The sequence below is a fragment of the Dipodomys spectabilis genome, unplaced genomic scaffold (genome assembly GCF_019054845.1).
Source record: "Dipodomys spectabilis isolate Male_0828 unplaced genomic scaffold, ASM1905484v1 ptg000147l, whole genome shotgun sequence".
NCBI classification, from domain to species: Eukaryota; Metazoa; Chordata; class Mammalia; order Rodentia; family Heteromyidae; genus Dipodomys; species Dipodomys spectabilis.
The window spans coordinates 16,228,688-16,249,306 of NW_024870824.1; the positions used below are offsets into that span (position 1 = coordinate 16,228,688).

The 20,619-nt window shown below is 43.2% G+C and overlaps 2 protein-coding genes across 2 annotated transcripts in view; both read left to right on the plus strand.

The window, feature by feature from the left end:
- The window catches only part of Afap1l1 (actin filament associated protein 1 like 1), a 73,706-nt gene extending 71,447 nt beyond the window's left edge, over positions 1-2,259 (plus strand). The window contains exon 19 of the mRNA XM_042692177.1: positions 1,207-2,259. Within this exon, the coding sequence (XP_042548111.1) occupies positions 1,207-1,230 (24 nt within the window). The 3' untranslated portion in view covers positions 1,231-2,259. The remainder of the gene's footprint in view (positions 1-1,206) is intronic.
- A 5,031-nt stretch (positions 2,260-7,290) lies between these two features.
- Grpel2 (GrpE like 2, mitochondrial) lies at positions 7,291-17,418 on the plus strand. The gene is made up of 4 exons (XM_042692043.1): positions 7,291-7,423; positions 11,547-11,700; positions 12,541-12,622; positions 16,977-17,418. The coding sequence occupies exons 1-4, from the start codon at positions 7,347-7,349 to the stop codon at positions 17,339-17,341; spliced, it is 678 nt and encodes a 225-aa protein (XP_042547977.1). The 5' UTR covers positions 7,291-7,346; the 3' UTR covers positions 17,342-17,418.
- The last annotated feature ends 3,201 nt before the right edge of the window (positions 17,419-20,619 follow it).

Here is a 20,619-nt window from a genome sequence, read left to right on the forward strand (position 1 = left end):
TGGTGCTGAGGAATCAAACCGAGAGCCTCATGCATGCAAGGCAAGCACTCTACTACTGAGCCACCTTCCCAGCCCCCCAAAAAAATTTTTTAAAGGGGGACACAGATGTGGTAGCTCCCTTTCTTTGAAATATTTTCCATTAAAAAAAACCAGCTAGTGAGAAAGGCAGGGGATTCCCAATACTTCATGAGTAAAACTCAACTTTCATCAGAGGCCGTAAGTCTCCAATCTCATTCAGAATGCAGTGTTTAGGTTAGCTGTTTTAATCACAGGGACAGCAAAGGCCCTTTTGAAGAGTAGTACCACATACACAGAGACCTGAGTGTGAGGGAGGGAGCCATGTGAGAACTGAGTGAAGGGTTACTCAGGAAGGGAGAAGAGCACGGGCCAAATCCTTAAAGTGGGGGCAAAGCTTGGTGTGTCTGAGGAATATCAGTCAGATTTGAGTAACTGCACTGATTAGACCAAATGGTAAGCCTTAGGAGATGGGATCAGAGAAGGAACCAGCTACGGCCAGACTATCCAGACCAGGAGCTAACAAACAATTTTTTTCAGTGCCAGTACTAGGACTTGAAATTAAGAGCCTTCAGCCCTCACTTAGCTCTTTCTGCTCAAAGCTGACCATTTGAGCCACAGCTCTGCTCTCAACATTTTGGTGGAGATAAGAGTCTTATAGACTTCTCTGCAAAAGCTAGTTTCAAGCCATGATTTACATATTTCAATTTCAGCCTCCTGAGTAGCTGGGATTACAAATGTGAGCCACTGGTGCCCAGCTTAAATTTTAAGACTATCTTCTTGGTTACTGTTAAGAATGGACAAGCAATAACAGCATGAAGAAATGACTTATTCGTGACCACAGGATAACTCAGTAGGACCAAGATCCAAAGCTCTCTAACTTTCTGGGGTACTGGTGACTCATAGCTAGTAAAGATGCTGCTATCTGAGTATCACAGTTCGAAGCCTGCTTTGGCAGTAAAGTCTTGGAGGCTCTTATCTCCAACAAGCCAAAAAGCTTGACAGAAAAAGTTAAGGGATAGCACCTAGGCCCTGAGTTCAAGCCCCAGTATTTGCAAGCATGTGTGCATGCATGCACACGCGCGCACACACACACACACAGCAGTGATCTTTATATAAATAGGTGCAGTGCAAAGTTTTTCAAACGATCATACTCAACAAACTGATTTTTCTTGTCTTTCTGTACTTAAGGAATGGGAAATGAAGAAGACTTAGAAAACACACAAGAATTCCATTCCAAAAGAAGAATCAACTTGTCCATCTAAGACAGAAAAGCTTTTTTCACAGACACCAGAAGACACCCAAAAGCCCAATTTTTATTGTTTGCATGATTTAGGTGCTGTGGAAATTCAGGACAGGGGAAATGGAGGGCATCATTATGATTTCAAAGAATGGAATTGCAGGTGGGGGGAGACACTCTGCATAGTTGTAAAGGTTTCATTCCATTTCTTTGCCCTCCCCTCTGAAGAAGGAATGAAAGCACATGTGAATAAGCCATTCCATCCCATCTTGGCAGCCCATTCTAGTCCTTAGACAACGGAAGGCAGTGCTGAAACCTTAGAGGCACAGTAAAGAGAGAAGAGCCTTGATCATTCATATGTGTGCCTTCTGCATCTCTGCTTGGCATGACATATGAGCTCTGGGCCAAGCCAATATGCTGAAACTTCAAAAACATCATCCCTGTCTGCACAAAAGTGAACAAAAGCCAGCTCTACAGTCATTCCTCCTCTGCTTTAGAATGCAGCTACTGGAATCTTCCAGATCTGAGTGTTTTTAAATCAGAAGGTTGAATACACAAAAGAACAAAAGAGAAGTTGGTCAACTGACACTTTCTATGCTCACAACGAAAGGAGCATGGAGGTCTAAGTCCATAGGATGTGGCAGACATTGGATTGGCACATTGGGTCATGTGCTATCCTTGACCTATTTTATAGGGCACGAAGGTTTGTTGGACTAGGGTTAGATGCCATGTCTTCGGCGTGAAGACCACCTCATCTTGCACTGAAGGCCCACCAGCCTTCTGCTCTGCTACGAAGTAAACCTACCCAGGACAATCAAGAGGAAGGTGGCTCATTTCTGCCACATGGGTGCTAAGCTTTTTACAAATACTTAATTCTCCTGTGGAAGGAGCAAGGACTTCAAGTCTCAGGCAGCTTCCTTTCTACTGTCTCAACACCACAGGCACTTTCTAGATCTGTCTATAACACATTTCTCTACAATAAAGATAAAATCATTTAACTAGTAGCTCAGAGGTCAATGCAAAAGGAGGGGGGATACCAGAATAACCCATAAACATTGCTTTACTGTGTGTGTGTGTGTGTGTGTGTGTGTGTGTGTGTGTGTGTGTGTGTGTGTGTGTGTGTGTGTGTGTGTGTGTGTGTGTGTGTGTGTGTGTGTGTGTGTGTGTGTGTGTGTGTGTGTGTGTGTGTGTGTGTTCGAGTGTGTTCTAATCCTGGGACTTGAATTCAGGGCCTGGACACTGACTCTGAGCTTTTTTGCTCAAGGCTAGTGATCTACCACTTCAGTCACAGCTCCACTTCTGACTTTTTGGTAGTTAAACAGAGTCTCATGGATTTTCCCTGCCCAAGCTGGCGTCAAACTGTAATCCTTAAATCTCAGCCTGCTGAGCAGATAGGATTATAAGCCTGCGCCACTGATTCCTAGCAAGCCCACCAGCACATGACACTGTATATTCTTTTAACAAGGCTTAATATACCTCAGCCTCACTGAAACTTTACTATACTTGTAATGAGAAAAAAAAATTGTCCAAAATCTCCCACTGATCACTGGCAGAGTCTAGAACTTAGAGGTTATGATCCTGGAACCAGACAGCTGCATTTGAACCAATGGGATGGCAACAGGAAACTCACTGGACATCTCTCTGGCTCTTAGTTTCCATACCTATAAAAACAAGGTTAAGAATTATATTGTCCTTGCAAGACTACTGAAAGAATTTAATAATACATGAAAAACACCTTGCATAATGTCAGAAATAGGAAACACTCAAGACAAGAATAGCTCGAACTAGATACACAATGCCTGACTTAAAACCTAGTATGAGCCAGATACCAGTGGCACATGCCTGTAATCCTAGCTACTCAGGAGGCTGAGACCTGAGGATCGTGGTTCAAAGCTGGTCCAGCAGGAAAGTCTGTGAGACTCTTATCTCCAATTAACCACCAGAAAACTGGAAGTTGTGCTGTGGCTCAAAATGGTAGACCACTAGTTTGAGCTGAAGAGCTCAGGGACAGCACCTAGGCCCAGAGTTGAAGCCCTACAACTGACAAAAAAACTAGTAGGAAACTGGCCACTCTTGGCTCATGCCTGTAATCCTAGCTACTCAGGAAGAAGCTGAGATTTGAGGATCATGGGTCAAAGCCAGCCCAGGCAGAAAAAATACCTGAGACTCTTATCTCCAATTAGCAAAAAAAGCAAAAATTGGAGGTGTGGCTCAAGTGGTAGAGCACCAGCCTTGAGCAGAAAAAGAGGTTTAAGGACCTGCGTTCAAGCCCTAGTACCAGCATGTGTGTGCAATATGCACCCACTTAAAAAAAAAAAAAAACTAATGTAGTGATTGAGGCCTGTCATCCTATCAGTTGGAAGGCTGAAGGATCAAGTTCAAGGCAACCTGGGTTACAAAGTGAGACCTTGTTTCAAAAAACAAAATAACAGGGCTGCAGGCATAGCTCAGTGGTTAGAGCTTCTTCCTGTCCAGCAAGTGGAAAGGCTGGAGCTTAAACCCCAGTCCTGCCACCAAAAACAAAGTCTATTCTCTCCATCTCCATGACAATGGTGACACACCAAAAGACAGCCAATCCAAACGTATGGTTTTTTCTACCTTGGTGTCTTCAGTGTCAGACTGTCACTTCTGAGATTTCCAATGTCCTTTTTGTGTTGGTGGTGGTGTTCCAAGGGTGATGTACAGAGGGGTTCCAGTTATATACATCAGATAATAAGTATATTTCTTTTTAGACAATGCCACCCTCCAATGTTCTTTTTAAAAGTCTGTATCCTGAAATGGCACCCACCACGATGTCTCCAGAGTGTGTCACACCTGTCTTCTACAGTTAGTATGCACTGAAATGTCACTTTCTACCAATAGATGTTGTAATCTGAGAATATGTAAATCATTAATAATACTGAGCACTCAGCAGGTTAGCCTAGGGGCAGATGGGCAGATGGTTCTTTTGATATTCTACCGTTGCTTTCCTGGTATTTTTGTTTTGCTTTAATAATTTTTAACTTGAGCCACACACAGCCCTTTTTGCTTGTTGTTTTTCAAATAGGTTCTCCTCCCCCTGCCACCCTGAATTGTAATCTTCCTATTTTGCTTCCTATAAAGCCGAAGTGGCAGGCCTGGGCTACCACATCCAGCTTTTTATTGGTAGAAATGAGATCTTGTGAACTTTTTGCCCAGGCTGGCAACCATCCTCCTGATTTCAGCTCTCCAAGTAGCTAGGATTACAGGTGTTAACTAATGTATCTGCTTCCCTTCATTTTTTTTTTTTTTGGGGGGGGGGAACGGTTCCAGTCGTGAGGCCTGAACTCTGGGCCTGGGCGCTGTCCCTCAGCTCTTCAGCTCAAGGCTAACACTCTACCACTTGAGCCACAGCGCCACTTCCGGCTTTTTTCTTTTTGCTTATGTGGTGCTGAGGAATCTAACCCAGGGGCTCATGCATGCAAGGCAAGCGCTCTACCACTAAGCCACCTTCCCAGCCCTCCCTTCATTCTTGAACAAGAAGTTCTGCATTTTCCTGTCCTTTAAATAATGCAGCCAGTCCTTGAGATAACTAATCACTGTTCCAAATATTTCTTTAGGTGCCACTAAATTCAGTGAGATCTGTTATAGTCATTGTTTCTAGTTCATGTGATCAATGGCACAGGATTTGAACTTAGGGTACTGAAAGATTGCTTATTCATGGTTGATACTGTACCACTTAAAGTCATACTTCTTGCATGGCTTTTATATTTATTTAGTGAGTCCTGGGGCTTGAGCACTGTTCCTAAGCTTCTTCTCAAAACTAGAGTTCTACAACTCAAGCCACACCACCACCTCCAGCCTTTTCTGAGTAGTTTATTGGCTCTTAACTGGAGTTTTGTTGACTTTTCTGCCTCTAAGCTGGCTTTAAACCATGATCCTCCTGAATAGCTAGGATGACTGATCCACCAGCACCTGACCCCATTAACTACAAATCTCTATTTCAGCCATCACCACACTGTACTACAGCATTCAGAAGCAAACTAACACTTAATATGAATGGATACATGTATGCAACACCTTAAACTGGGCAGCTAAGAGAAATGTAGCCAAAATGGCTACAGCCAATATACCAATTTTTGTTCTGGCGGTACTGGGGTTTGAACTCAGGGCTTTATACTTGTTAACTACCACTAGAGTCCCAAGCCTGTTTGCTTTTGTTGTTTTCCAGATTGGGCCTCTACATTTAGCCTGGACTGCAGTCCCCCTCTTTTGGTCTCCTGTGTAGTTGAGATGACAGGTGCTTGTCACTATGCCCAGCTTTTTTGTTGAATCTTTTTTTGGAAGGTGGGGGGAAGGGGGATTAGGGGGTGGGATGAGAGGTCCCACTCTGCCTGGGCTGGCCTCAAGATTCAATCCACCCAATCTCTGGTGAGTCACTACACTCAACTTTGCTTTAGTTACTTTCTGGGGTTATGGGCTTGAACTTTTTTGCTCAAGGCTGGTGCTCTACCACTGAACCACACCTCCATTTCTGGATTTTTGCTGGTTAATTGGAATTTCCTGCCTGGGTGGCTTCAAACCTTAATCCTTGGATATCAGCCTTCTGAGTAGCTAAGGTTTATAGATGTTAGCCACCAACACCAGCTGGTCTTGTACATTTTGCTGAGGGCCAAATGCATACCATAAACTTAATACCTACGCCTCCTATACAGCTGAGGTTGTATAGCCAGGTGCCACCATACCCAATTCTTCTTAAAATTTACGGTTTTTGTTCTTGCTGTTTTTTCTAAGTATAGGCCATAGGTCTGAGGTGAACTGGACATTCCATCATTCCAAACACTGCAAAGCACTTGGTCAGAATCCCAGTGTTACAGTGAAAGAGTAAGGATCCAGGGTCCACTCCTCCACGCTCTCCCTTCATCTTGGCCTAGAAGGTCAAACCAGACTGGGAGAGGGTGAGTGGCAGACACCCTGTTTGGGAACATCTTGCTAGTGCCCCGTCCTAGTTCTAGTTCCTGTATTTTCCATGAGCTTGGGGATAGGAACTGCAGGAGAAAACAAATCTAACCTATAATATAGTGTTATCTTCTAAAGTGCCTAATTAGAAGAAAGGCCAATCACAGCACAGCACAGGGTATAAAAACCCCTACAGGGATCTGTTCTTTTTTTGTGTTCATGGGACTTGAACCCATGATCCTCAGATCTCAGCCTCCTGAGTAGCTAGGATTACAGGGGTGAGCCACCAGCGCCCGGCCTGGCACAACGTTCATACAGCAATCAGAAGGCTATTTAGGATTTCACTCCTGTAATCCTAGCTTCTCAGGAGTCTGAGATCAGAGGACTATGGTTTAAAGACAGCCCAAATCCATTGAAACTCAGCTCCAATTAACCACCAAAAAGCCAGACGTGAAGCTGTGGCTTAACTCACAGCGTGCTAGCCTGGAGCAAAAGAAGCTAAAGGACAGCGCCTAAACCTGGAGTCCACACTCCAGGATTGGCGCACTGGCACGCGCGCGCACACACGAAGTTACCTTTATTAGCAACTGTCATTGAGAATGGCCCGAAGAAAAAAAACCTCTTCCGGGGACGACCACGTTTTAGCAAGAGAAGGAGACTCTGCAGGACCAGGCAGCAGCAGTGCGGTCAGAGCGGCCAGCCGCCAGCCCTCGCCGCTCCGGGTCGCGGCCCTTCCCGCCCCGGGCCCAGTGTCCCCGCACCACTTCCCGCCCTCGCCCGCGCTGCTCCGCCGCCGGGACCGCCGGCCCCCTCGCGTGCACAGCTCCCGGAGGCTGTGACTTCCCTTGGGGAAGAGGCCCAGAGTCCGCCCTCTTCGCCTCCGAGGCCTGCGAGGCCTGTGCCTCTCACTCTGCAGCGTTCCGCGGACGGACGCAGCAGCGCTCAGGCTATCCTGTGACAACCAGAAGCTCGCAGGCTAGCAGCCTAACTCTCCCAGCCGGAAGCTTGCGTTCCGCCCGGAACCACGGCGCGGCGCACCTGACAACCGGAAGTGCAGCGTTCCCATCCGGAAGTCCCGCGAGCGTTAACGCTGGCCCAGGCGGCCCGAAGGCGCACGCGCCTTTCCGCCGGGAGCCGGTGCGCACGCGCCGCTCGGGTCTTCTCGCGCCCTGACATGGCCGCGCGGTCGCTGTGGGCGGTCCGGCGGCGGGTGCAGCGCCTCCTGGCCTCCTGCATCCCGCCCGATAGCAGGTAAGCGCTGGGGGCAGGGGGGTCGGGGATGTGGAGGCCAGGCCGGACCGGCGAGTAGGCGGGGCCGGCGTGAGCTGGGAGGCGCGGGCGGCAGCTCCCGCCGAGCCTCGGCCTCTGGGACCCGGCTTTCGCGGTCCCATTTCACAGAAGGGGAAATTGAGGCCCCAGGCTCCCAGGAAGGTGGGTGGATCCCGGGCCCCGTCCTGGGAGGCGGGAAGTCCTCGGCGCCCCGAGCACCGGCTGAAGCGGAAGCGTGGCCCTCTCCCGGGCCTTCGGCGCCGGTGCTGTCCGGAGGCGGGTTGGAGGCTTGGCCTGACGCCCCGTCGTGGGTAGTCTGCACCCGAGCATCGTTTCACCTGCCCGGAAAGCAGGGCGTTGGACCAGATTTCTCCAGATCGTCACGTCTGTGTGAAAATCCAGTTACTGCCTTAGCCACCAGCAGATTTTATGTCTTCGCTTATTGACTGCAAAGCTATGAGTGTTTTTTATTAATGTTTAAAAGTTAAGTTTAGTCATTCTGACGTCTTGAGACCTAGAAGAATTGAGTAACCTTTGTCAAACTGGATTACTCTTAGAAATGGCAGAACCCTACTATTAATAAGTAAAGGTGTAGAACCAGTGTTGATTCTAGGGGTGTGCTGGAAAAGAATGTAAAGACTGCAGTAGGGATTGTGTTGGAGCTCTGAAGTGTCCATTGGATTCTGGGGGAATCCAGGGAAATTTCATAACAGTTTATCTTCTTTTTAAAAACTCACCTGACTGAACACCCTATCCTAAGCACTTTGGTCAGGAGTTGAATTGTTGTTTTTTGAGGATGAAACGGGTATTTTACTATGGTTAATTTGCCCCAGGTCTATCATGATCATATTTTCTGATAAAAATTTTGGAACTATATTTCTATAACAAGTAAATTCAAAGCCATCCTGAAAATCTGAATGATAAAAATTCTCTTACATACATTTCTAGCTTTTCAGTCTGCTCTTTTCTTAAAAATAGCCTTTGCTCAAAAGTTACCTCAGCCAGACACTTGGTGGCACATGCTTGTAATCCTTGCTATTCAGGAGGCTGAGACTAAGGACTGAGGTTCAAAGCCAACCCTGGCAGTAAAGTTGTGAAACTCCTATCCCCATTTAAACCATAAAGCTGGAACTGAAGGAGTAGCTCAAGTGGTAGAGTACCAGCCTTGAGCTAAGGGACAGACAGCGCACAGGCCTTGAGTCCAAGCTAGGTAACAGCATCAAAAAAAATCTCTGTGACCATTTTCCAATATATGAAACAATTTGTTCAAAGGAACTCTTGAAATCACATTCTGATTTTCCAAAACCATGTAAATAAAAACTCCTTAAAGATGGAAAAGCCTCCATCCAAGATCTGCTATAAACTGGCCCCTACTCTGAATTTCTTGTCAATGGTTTTAGTGATACTTGCTGCCCTATGCACATGAAAGCCAAATACTATATGGCACACCAGCTTTTTTATTGTGAGACAGACTGGCAAGGTCAGGAGCAGGAAGCTTAAATCTTCCAATCAGTTGGTAGTTATTCTTCAGGCAGAAGAGAGTTTATTATGAGAACCGAACTTCCGGCCTGCGTGAGATGTTAAGTGTGCAAACGGGTAAGGAATTTTATAGAAGGGAGAGAAGGACTCTTTTGTTCAGGCATAGATAGTAATCATGCCTCTTCATAGGCCACATGTTTCCTTTCAGGGAGTAGTTTCAGTTTTTTGCTTTTGGAATCAAAAGGTCATTGACAAGGCAAGCTGGCCAGCATGTGTCCATTCTTGAAAAGCTGGTTTCAAATTGACCTCGAATGGGTTCTGGAGGTACTTCCTGAAACCTAAAACCTAAGCACTTTGTTATTTAAGAAATTTCTGTCTGGTTGAATACAGGCCTCAGCCAATTTCATTATCTGTACAGAATTCTGTATTGTATAAATGACTGAACACAAGAATCTGTTTCAGTGACTGATTATTTAGTCCAGCCATATAGCAAGTATTTTATTGGTTTGACTGAATATAGTTAAGTTTCCATCTCAGAATCTATCTCAGTGATTTCTCTTCTTTAAAAGCTCTTTAACAATGTGTGGTCAGAAAAGGCTTAGAATTCTAAACCTAAGTCAGCTCTCTTTACTAAACATGACTTTCCTTTTCTGTAAGAAGAAGAGTTGAACTAGTAAGGCTTTTTTGTTATTCCTGACACTGAATGCCTTGTTCTCAACAGAATATTAACTATGTGATTCCCTTCTTTGTTTATATGCTTGGTTTTGAGGAGATCTCACTAGGTTACCAGCCTCCCCGGTAGCTGAGACTACAGGTAGCACACTAATTTGCCTGGCATAGCTGTGTGAACTTGAACAAGTCATTTAAGTCTTAAGCCTGTTAGCCTTAGTTTTTGTTTGGTTTCTTATCAGTAACACATGGACAATAATAACAGCAAAAAAGGCTGCAGGTGTGGCTCAGTGGTAAAACAACAGCTTAGCAAGCATGAAGCCCTGAGCTCCAGCCCGGGTATAAACAAAAACAACCTTCCCCCACAAAAACCAACCCCTTTGAATTGTACACTTTATTTGGGTAGGAAGGAGTTTGGTTATCTTTTATTTGACCCTTCCCATAGCTAGTAAAAAAGAAAAATAGTGCAACAAAGGTAAAGGAATCTTTTTGTTTTTCTTTTTTTTAGTCCAGTGAATTCAGGGCCTGAGTACTGTCCCTGAGCTCTGTTGCTCAAGTCTAGTGCTCTATGACTTTGAGCCATAGCGTCACTTCTGGTGTTCTGGTGGTGAATTGGAGATAAGAGTCTGTAAACTCTCCTGCCCAAACTGGCTTTGAACCTCACATCTCAGCCTACTGAGTGAGTAGCTCATGTTATAGACATGACCCACTAGCACCTGGCTCATTTTAAAATAATTAGAATGAAAGCCAGGGACCAACAAGTTGTTTAAATAAGGATACAGGTGGACCTGTTGCAACAATGAGAAGTACAAGTTGTCATGTCGAAAACGAACTTTACAACTTTGGTGGGGTGGGAGGAGGGGGGATTGGGAGGGGGAGGCTGGGAAGGGATGGGAAGGGGAAACAAAGGAGGAGGCTACAATGCTTGATAAGAAATGTACTCATTATCTTGCCCATGTAATTGTAACCCCTCTGTACAGTATTTTCATAATAAAATATAAATAAAAGAAAGCCAGTGACCAGTGGCTCATGACTACAATCCTAGCTACTCAAGAAGCTGAGATCTGAGGATCATGGTTCAAAGCCAGTCTGGGCCAAAACAAACAAAAAAACCCTTATCTCTAATTAGCTATCAAAAAAACTAGAAGTGGAACTCTGGCCCAAGTGGCAGAGCACTAGTCCTGAGCAAAAACAGACAGGGACAGTGTTCACTCCCAAGACGGGCAAAAAAGAAAAATTATAATGCAAAGAAAAGCATAGCCACTGCTCAGGTGGTGTTATAAACTATACAAAGGTACTGTGCGGTACCTCTTCTGTCTTTTATTTCATAAAGGAACCCTGCTTTATTTCCAAAGCAGACACTATAAACCAAACCAGAGACAATTTACTATGTAACTTATAGTGTATAAAACTTACAGAAAGTGGTTGTTCAGATACATGACTACAGACATGGAGTATGTCTGTTAGGCTGTTAGGGAATTGGTATCTATGTGAGTAGAAGGCCAGAAAGGACTCAGTTGGATGTCCTGACCTGTCCCAATGGTAAGGATGTTGGAATGGAGGGATAAGGTCTTAGGGCAGCAGCTGCTCTGCCTCCCTTCCTTAGGTAAGGCTGACGCTCACTCCATCTGATGGAGAAAATTGCTATGTTTAAGGGTAGGCAGCATGGTGTGAATATTGTGTACTTTAAGTGGTGAATTACGATATGAGAACTACATGTCAGTAAAAATACTATTTTTTAAAGAAACCAAAATAGTACTTTAAATATGTTGTGAGATCAGTTATGCAGGTAAAGTCTTGTGCCTAGTACCAACATTGTAGAATTCATTTGTTACTGTGACTGAAAACACCTTCTCTAGAATTTGAGTATGGGGAAATTTCTGGGTTCTAAACGTGTTATAATTTTTCTTTTTATGATAGCATTTCTTCATTATCTATCACCTCCCTCCTGCCTTAGGGAATGGCTGCCCCCATTCAGCACTGCCACCCAGAGAAATGCTGGTGAGGACTGCAGTTCTGAGGACCCTCCTGTTGACCGTGGGCCCTCTCTTGCTGAGCAAGCCTTAAGGTTAAAAGCAGTTAAACTGGAGAAGGAAGTCCAGGATTTGACAGTGAGTAGATACTGTATGTGCTACACTATGTGTGTTGTCCCCTGGTGTTTTCTCCTGGTTTAAATGTTCTGACAGTTTTATATGCTAACTTAAATGAAGTTTTTTCGCATTGGCTCTTTACCCCTCACCCCTCCACAGTTCTCTTGCTAGGTATACTAGTTGGCAGGGGAAGGGTTGCCACTCATTAAGAACAGACATCTTTTCAGTTCCCTATTACATTAGAGCCTCAGATATCTGATGTGGGGCAATTTAGAGGAAGTACAGTGTGAGGTCACTGACTATTGTACTCTGTTGATTAGACTACATTTGGCATACTGAAACCAGCCCTGGGCTGGCCCAAGTCCATGGAGAGAGAAAAAATAGAAATAGATAAGCCAGTAATTCCAAAGCAAAACTACTCATAGCTGTGTAGGCTGGAAAGTAATTGGAGGAACCAGGAATTGTCAGAGTGGGAGAGAAAAGGACTAAAGGCACTAATTCTGCTCTCAAATAGCTGAGCCACTTTTAAAACTTAGTTAAACCTAAAATGAAAGTCAGTAAAAGAAAATGGCATTGTTTGTTAGCAGTGTTGGGTAAATGAGAAACAGAAAATGTTTTCTCTAGATAATGAGTTTGAAACTTGTATAACAACTAGCAGGCTGAATGACTGATTGTCTGAGCTTCAGAAAAGTAGACTCCTGCTTTGGCTGGGGCTTGGTGTAGCTGATCTAAGATTTTTATAATTCCTATTTTACTTTATATCGTTTTCACAGAGGTGACATTTTTAGAGTAAGCAAAGACATTCTTTCCCAGTGCTACACATTTACTTTCTCATCCTTTGATTTCACTTTTGATGTCTAGTTGAGGTACCAGAGAGCGGTAGCTGATTGCGAAAACATAAGGAGACGAACCCAGAGATGTGTGGAAGACGCCAAGATATTTGGTGAGAGTTACTTAAAATATATTTCAGTTGAAGGGCACTTAATTAGCAGCAGATCTGCAGACTGAGCCTGGTAAAAGTACATCGTGCCATAACTGATCACTCCTGCACCCATCTACTATTTCCAGAAAGCTTTGTTCACTGCTCACTGGAGTGGTGTCACATTAATCATTTGCTAAAATTAATGAGTAAGTGAATCATGAAGGTGCTCAGAGGAGAATCCAAAGAGCAGTCACATAGGCAGTCAGGAATGCTGAAATGTGCTTATTGGAAGTAAAATTGATGTATATCTATGGGGCAGTAAACAACTATATTTCACCAAAAAGTTCTCATTACTGTATACAAGAATCCTGTCCTTTGCTATTAGTATTCTACACATGGGTAAGTTAGAAAACATCTTGAAGACAAAGGCTCAAATACCTTAGGCTAGACTTCATTCCATATAAATTTTTTTTTAAGTATGCATCCTCTTTAATGTTAATACTACACAGCACAGACATAACTCAAGAAATACATTATGTGATTTGGGTTTATGCAGTGTTTGTGAAGTGTTAACTAAATAATTGGGATTCAGTAGTAGAGGTGAGGGACTACTTGCTGTACTTAGAATTTAATAAGGAGATTGAACTTTCTATCTTTGCATGTACAATGAAAGCGCTGGGTGTCCCTTGGATGTTACATCATTCTCTCCTCTATAGCACACTCCTTCCTGGATTTTCTCTGCACTTGTGCTCAACATCACTTCATTCTGGTCCTGTGCCATCTCCCATGTTTTGGCATAGACTCTGCTCTTCACTGTGCTATATACCTTCTGTCACAAAGCTTCAATGTCAATGAAATATTAACCACCATATTTTATTCCAAGTATTGCCTCTCAGTTTTAGCATCTTATTTCCAAATCTGCAGCAGAGTTCAGCAAACCATAGCCTACTATGAGTACAGTTTTTAATTTCATGATAAAAAGGCAAGGGAGTATGGATGAAATGGTAGAGTACCTGCCTACCAAGCACAAGTCCCTAAGTTCAAACCCCAGTGCTACCACCAAAAAAATAAAAAAGCAGTTCATTGAATTTCATACAAAAAATTCATGGAAACTTGTCTTTTCTTTTGTTGTATAAGTGCCTAAATAACAAAATTCTTGATTTTTGACTCTTGTTCCACAAAGCTCAGCATGTACTAGATGATCTTGTACAGAAAAGATTGCTGGCCTCTGAGCTATGGGAATCTCTATAGCAAACAGGTTAATTATGGTAATGGTCAGATTTCTACTGTGCTGCTTGCTTGAGTGGAGCAGGATGAAAGGGCTTCTCAGAAGCTAAGCTTTGAGTTAGAACTAGCTTTTGTCAGTTTCCTCAAGTAGTAAAATATCTAGGAACAAACCCATGTTAACTAAATTCAAAAGATTTTGATAGTAAATCAAGTATTAACTTAGAACAAGATGTGTCTAGGAAAAGATACCACCTAAGCTGTTTGTTTAGGTTATTTCTTTGTAGTAATGAGAAGATACTTAGAAAATTAAAGATTAGTAGATGAGCATGAAAAAGGAAGGGCTGTGGCAGGCCACCTGACTTCCAAGTTTTGTCTTAGGAGTCTACCTTTTGGTTCACAAAGATCCATTTTTCTAAGATTATATGATCGCTATTAAAGTAATAGAATAATTAAAATACAGTCAGACCCATTGCAACAATGAGATGCACAAGTCGTTATGTCAAAAAAACGAACTTTACAACTTTGGTGAGGGGAGAGGATACAAAGGGATGGGAAGGGGAAACAAAGCAGGAGGCTACAATGTTTGATAAGAAATGTGCTCATTATCTTGCCCATGTAATTGTAACCCCTCTGTACAGTATTTTCACAATAAAAATATATTTAAAAAATAAAATACAGTCAGAGACTGAGCCCTCAGTATATAAACAAGAGGACCTTTGGCTTCTGATTACCCAAAATCACGTAACCAGAAACAAAAGATAATGTACATATTATCCTAGAAGCTTGCAGCTTTTAAAATTCTGTAGCAGTCTAGCTCAGTGGCATAGCATTTGTATAGTATGTGTGAAGAAGCCATGGGTTTTATCTCCAGCACCAGAAGGAAGGTTTAAAAAAACAACCTGGAATTCTTTTATCAACCAAGACACTGTTTGGCACTGCCTTCTGGTTTCACTCTTTCTGTTGCCCCCCTCCTACACCAGACCAGACCATATCCTACCTAAATATTTTGCTTCGTATTTCTTCCTACCCCATATGTCACCTTTCCCCTCACCTACCCTCAATGGTGTGTGTTAGGTTTTTAAAAAGAGGTAGCCGAGTAAAAACAGCACCAGCACGCACGTGGTATTCAGGTAAGGGGTAGGTTTATTCAATAGACCTGCCGGGACCAGGCAAGGTTGGCACTCCACGCGGCTGGGAAAGGCCTGGGAAAGAGAAAAGAGCTAGAAAAGAGCAGAGAGCTAGAAAAGAGCAGCGAGAGAGAGCCTCTGGGCCTAGGCTAGGCCTTATCTAGGGTATGGGTGGAGAAAGGTGTGGCCACATCAAATTCAGTTGTGACCTCAGCTGATGCAGATGTGACCTCTTCCAGGTGTCTCAGTTGCCTAGGTAACACAGGTACTAGGTGGAGACTTTGCTGTGAGGAGGGTGGAGTCTGCTTGCCATCCAGGAATGGACCTTTCAGTGTGTGCGTGCATATGGGCATGCACTAATTAAACCATTTGAATCAGGCTTCCATTTGTTTTCCATAAGAAACTATTGTTTCTTTTATCACCTGGAAAGGAGATAAAAGGTCTATCTCTCCTCTAATCTTTCCATGTAGACAACAGGTCTTCTCAGGTCAAGCTTCTGTTGTGTCTTTTTTGCTTGCTGTGGCTGATCTTCCTTTTTACCTCTGAGTATAAGTAAGGCAGCTACCTGTCTTAACACAGGGATATAAACCTGACTCTGGATGAACAAAGTCCCTGCCCCTCTCCACCTCGGCTGAGTAGTGTGTCATAAGACATTCCTTGTCCTCATCTCCATAAGAAAAGTGAAGTGGTAAAATAGGATAAATGGGATATGGGATTTCTCAACAGCTGAAATTACTTTTTGTTTAGGAAAACCCTAATAGCATCTGTATTGCAGATGCTATTTTGGGGGGGGGGGGGGGGGTCCGGTCGTGGGGCCTGAACTCTTGGCCTGGGTACTGTCCCTCAGCTCTTCAGCTCAAGGCTAGCGCTTTACCACTTGAGCACAGCACCGCTTCCATCTTTTTTCTTTTTGTTTATGTGGTGCTGAGGAATTGAACCCAGGGCCTCATGCATGCAAGGCCAGCGCTCTACCACTGAGCCACCTTCCCAGCCCAAGCAGACACTATTTTTGAGACAAGGTCATACTATGTAGCACAGCCTGGCCTAGTAACTAGGATCCTCCCACCTCTGCCTCACAGATGCTACTGAATTTCCTTTTGTAACAGTTTATGTTTCTGTAAAAGGTTTTGTAGCTCATCCCTAGCAACTTCATAGTAGGCAGTTGCATATTCATCTCATCTATAGAAGTATCTTACCTTCCTGTTTGTTATTAGCCAGTCTTCAATCTTGGGCTGAGAACATCACTCTGGTAAAACTGGGTACTGGGTTCTATCCCTAGCACCACATACATCCAAAAAAGAGTAAGCCACTCTAGAATAAACAACTCTGACATCCTTAGCATAGTGTCGTCTCCCCCCCTCCCCAACAAAAAGAAATAGTTAAGTTCTTTGAGAATGGCCTTTGCACAACTCAGACATGCAGGAATTTTTTTAATGTCCATAACTTAATGCCAAAAGTCAATAACAACTGAAATGCAAGAAGTAAAACAATAGGGTTTTGTTTTAGAACCAGTTGGGGGCCTATTGAATATAGACTTAAATAGTTCTTGGATTCTACTTCTTTTCTCCATTTCCCGGTAGGGTTTCTAGTCTTAAGCATCTTCTGAAACAGCCAGTGACTTAGCATTTGAGTTTTCAGTGGCAAAGATAATGAGCCCATGGGCTGGGAAGATGGCTTAGTGGTAGAGCTCTTGCCTTGCATGCCTGAGGCCCTGGGTTCGATTCCTCAGCACCACATAAGCAAAATGAAAAAAAAAAGCCGTAAATGGCGCTGTGGCTCAAGTGGTAGAGCGCTAGCCTTGAGCTGAAGAGCTGAGGGACAGCGCCCAGGCCCCAGAGTTCAGGCCCCACGACCAGACCCAAAAAAAAAAAAAAAACGATAATGAGCCCAATTCCAGTGTAGCCTTCTTATTTCCTGGGTTACACGGTATATAATACACCAGTGACCTCTCTGGGCCTGTCCCAATTGTACCCTTAAAGGCAGAGTGAATCATCATAAAGAAGTGTCTAATTTCTCCGTAGGAATCCAGAGCTTCTGTAAAGATTTGGTGGAGGTGGCAGACATCTTGGAGAACACTACTAAGTGCATTTCTGAAGAAGTAGACCCTGAGGACCAGAAGCTCACTCTGGAGAAAGTCTTCCGAGGGTTGTCACTTTTAGAAGCTAAGCTGAAAAGTGTGTTTACCAAGCATGGCCTGGAAAAGATGGCACCCATTGGTGACAAATATGACCCTCATGAGCATGAACTCATCTGTCACGTTCCAGCTGGTATTGGCGTGCAGCCTGGCACTGTGGCATTAGTAAGGCATGATGGGTACAAACTTCATGGTCGCACCATTAGACTGGCCCAGGTGGAAGTGGCTGTTGAGTCTCAGAGAAGACTTTGAACAGGTCTTCAGGAACTGAATGTTCACACAGTGCAGTCACCTGTTTCCTTTATTTATTAAATTAGGTTTGTATTGTACATGAGGTACTTCATGTGGCTTGTTTTGGATTTAGTCATATTGGCTTTGTTTCTAGTGTTTATGACCTGTTTGGTCTCATCACAAGTCTTGCCATTGGGATTTGAACAATGTGGTGGGTACTCGTAGGACTTTTATCAAAATGTTTACGAAAATTATTTTTAAATTGGTACTCTCCTATTTTGAATCCAAAATCCTCTTAAGTTTGAATATCCAACAGATCATTGGGTTTATTAGCCCAGTGTCTGTATTGTTACATTTTATGGGAAAAGTAAACAGTAGGCATTAGTTCTACATTTGGTATTTAGATGATAAGTTACTCTCACATAAATTTAGATCCTTTGGGTTTCTTTCTATGTACATGGTTTTTTTTCAGGATTTCCTTTCATTATTTTATATTTAGCCATCTTTTGTCCTTGTAGTCCCTTTAGGGGTTCTGCCCACACTGCTATGCCATACCTACCCCTTCCCAGCCCCTTTAGAAAAGAGCTAAAAGGCCAGGCAAGTCATGGAAAGCAGGTAGTATTAAGAAATGCAGAATACTTCCTTAGCTTCAGGTAGGGAATTCTTTTCAGCATTTTAGGGTATAGGTAAGGAGAGCAGCACCAACAGCAGCTGATGACCCAATCAGTGTGTGTAGATCATTACTACATCTTTCTATTCCCCCAGACCTGAGCCCTGCCTCTGTCACTTAGGACAGATAGCATATAAAAAGAGGTGATAAGGACAAAAATGTTACTACATTTCTCATCTCATTTAGGTATGTTAAGATTTTTCCCCCTTTAGTTTGTACTCACCAATCACTCACTACCTCTCTCACATTAACAGACATTACATTTTTCTTTTTGTGGTACTGGGTCTCACGGTTCTACCAGAGCCATGATACTCCCAGCAACGGCAAAGTTTCCTAATTTTTGTAGCCATCTTCAGTCAAATTTGTGTAAGTGTCTAGCTCTTTTATGTATTGATCTCCTAAAGTTAATGGACATTTCAGCCATGTAGTGTCCTGTAAAAGATTTGTCCAGCCGGGCGCTGGTGGCTCATGCCTGTAATCCTAGCAACTTGGGAGGCTAAGATCTGAGGATCATGGTTCAAAGCCAGCCAGGGCAGGAAAGTCCATGAGACTCTTAACTCCAATTAACCACCAAAAAACTGGAAGTGGCACTGTGGCTCAAGTGACAGGGCGCTCACCTTAGGCTGAAGAGCTCAGGGACAGCACCCTGGCCCAGAGTTCAAGCCCCACAACTGACAAAAAAAAAAAAAAAAGATTTGTCCAGTATATGACTTAACAATGAACAATACAGATACTTTAATGATAGAAAAACACTGTCTCATCTCACCCATTCTGCTGCTGCTGAAGTATGAAAATCTAGTCCTTTTAGAACTTGACCCAGGGCTAGGAATGTGGCCTAATGGTAGAGAGCTTGCCTTGCATGCATGAAGCCCTGGATTCAGTACCACATAAACAGAAGAAGCCAAAATGGTGCTGTGGCTCTCAAGTGGTAGAGTGCTAGCCTTGAACAAAAACAAGAAGCTCTGGGACAGTGCCCAGGCCCTGACTTCAAGCCCCAGGACTGGCAAAAAAGAAAATAGAACTGGACCAAAAGAGGGGGACAATCTCTAGCAACTAAATTTAATTAAGAGCTTTGCATACATGATGTATGAACAGAAAAGCCATATTTCCTTGTGTGTATATACAAGGGGCCCCCACAAAATAAAAGATTCAGAGAAGCCCAGTTAATTGATATCTGCACAGCATCCTGAGCTACAGATGGGCTGGCTGGCAGTGGTGGCGCGATTGATGGTTAAAGGCATCTTGTTATGCAAATAAAGTCACATAAGAAAAGTGGAGCAGCCCTCTTTCTCTTATACCTGTGCTAATGTAAGTTTCCTTTCTAGGTGGATATTTTGTAAAAGTGCAACCAATTAAAGCTACTCCTCTTTCTGCAGTTTCAAACTAGCCAGCTCAGTATATCCCAAAGAGGTATATTTTGGTGAGGCAAAATAGTCATATTTTGGGGTGTTAAGTTTTCTTCTTAGTATTGATAATTCTTGGAAACTACACAGAATGTAGTATTTTAGTAGTATCTTAGAATTACCAATTCTGTGGGCCTTAACATCTCTATTAGATTTAAACACTTCAAGAAAGGGATGGGAGTGGTAAGAAAGCACTTGAGTGGGTAGGGAGGGTCAGAGGTAAATATGCACTTTTAAAATGCAACTGAAAGATCCTTTGGCATTCCACTAAGTATAAATTTAATTAGCAAATTCTGCAGTTGACACTTTTTTTTTTTTGGTTAGTCAAGGGACTGGAACTCAGGACCTGAGCGCTGTCCCTGAGCTATTTCCACTCAAGGCTAGCACTCTACCATTTTGAGCCACAGCTTCACTTCTGGTTTTCTGGTGGTTAATTGGAGATAAGAGTCTCATAGTCTTTCCTGCCCAGGATTGACTTTGAGCAGCAATTCTCAGCTCAGATCTCAGCCTCCTGACCAGCTAGGATTATAGGCATGAATCACCAGTGCCCAGCTGAGACTTGTCCTTTTTACTTTTATTTCTATGATGTTGAACCAATTAAACTACCTGTGTGTGTTTCGCAGTTACTAGCTATTATTACCAGTGAATTGAAATTAACCATAATTATAAGCGTGGAATATTCTGATTACCTGAAGTTTTCCGTACTCTCCACCTCCTGGTTAAAATTACAGTAATTTAAGTTCTTTTTGATTTTTGTGGTTTTGCAGATGTAAAGTGTAAATTTAAAATTGGAAGATTAAGGATATAAGAAAAGGCTCAACCTGTAGGGCTAGGGAGCCAGAGCAGCAGAATAGAGCTTTGGTTTGGTAGGCATGAACATAAATTCTATTAGTGGTGTGATTTCACTCTTCGGAGCTTGTATATAGGATGATTATAATTCTCTAATGATAATGTGAGGATTAAATGACATGTAAATTGCCTACTAGAGTAGGCCCTTGTATTTATTTTACTGTTTATTTTTAGTGTACATTTTTCTGCTTTTTTTCCTTTTTTTTTTTTTTTTGTCTAAGACTAGGACTCAAACTTGGTACCTGATGCTTTCACTCTTGGGCCCTCTACCAACTGAGCCATACTTCAGACCCTTTTTCTGCATTTTTATACTTGCCTAAACTCTAGAGAAAAGGGAAGTCTGGTTAAGTGATTTTTTTTTTAAATCATTTATACTG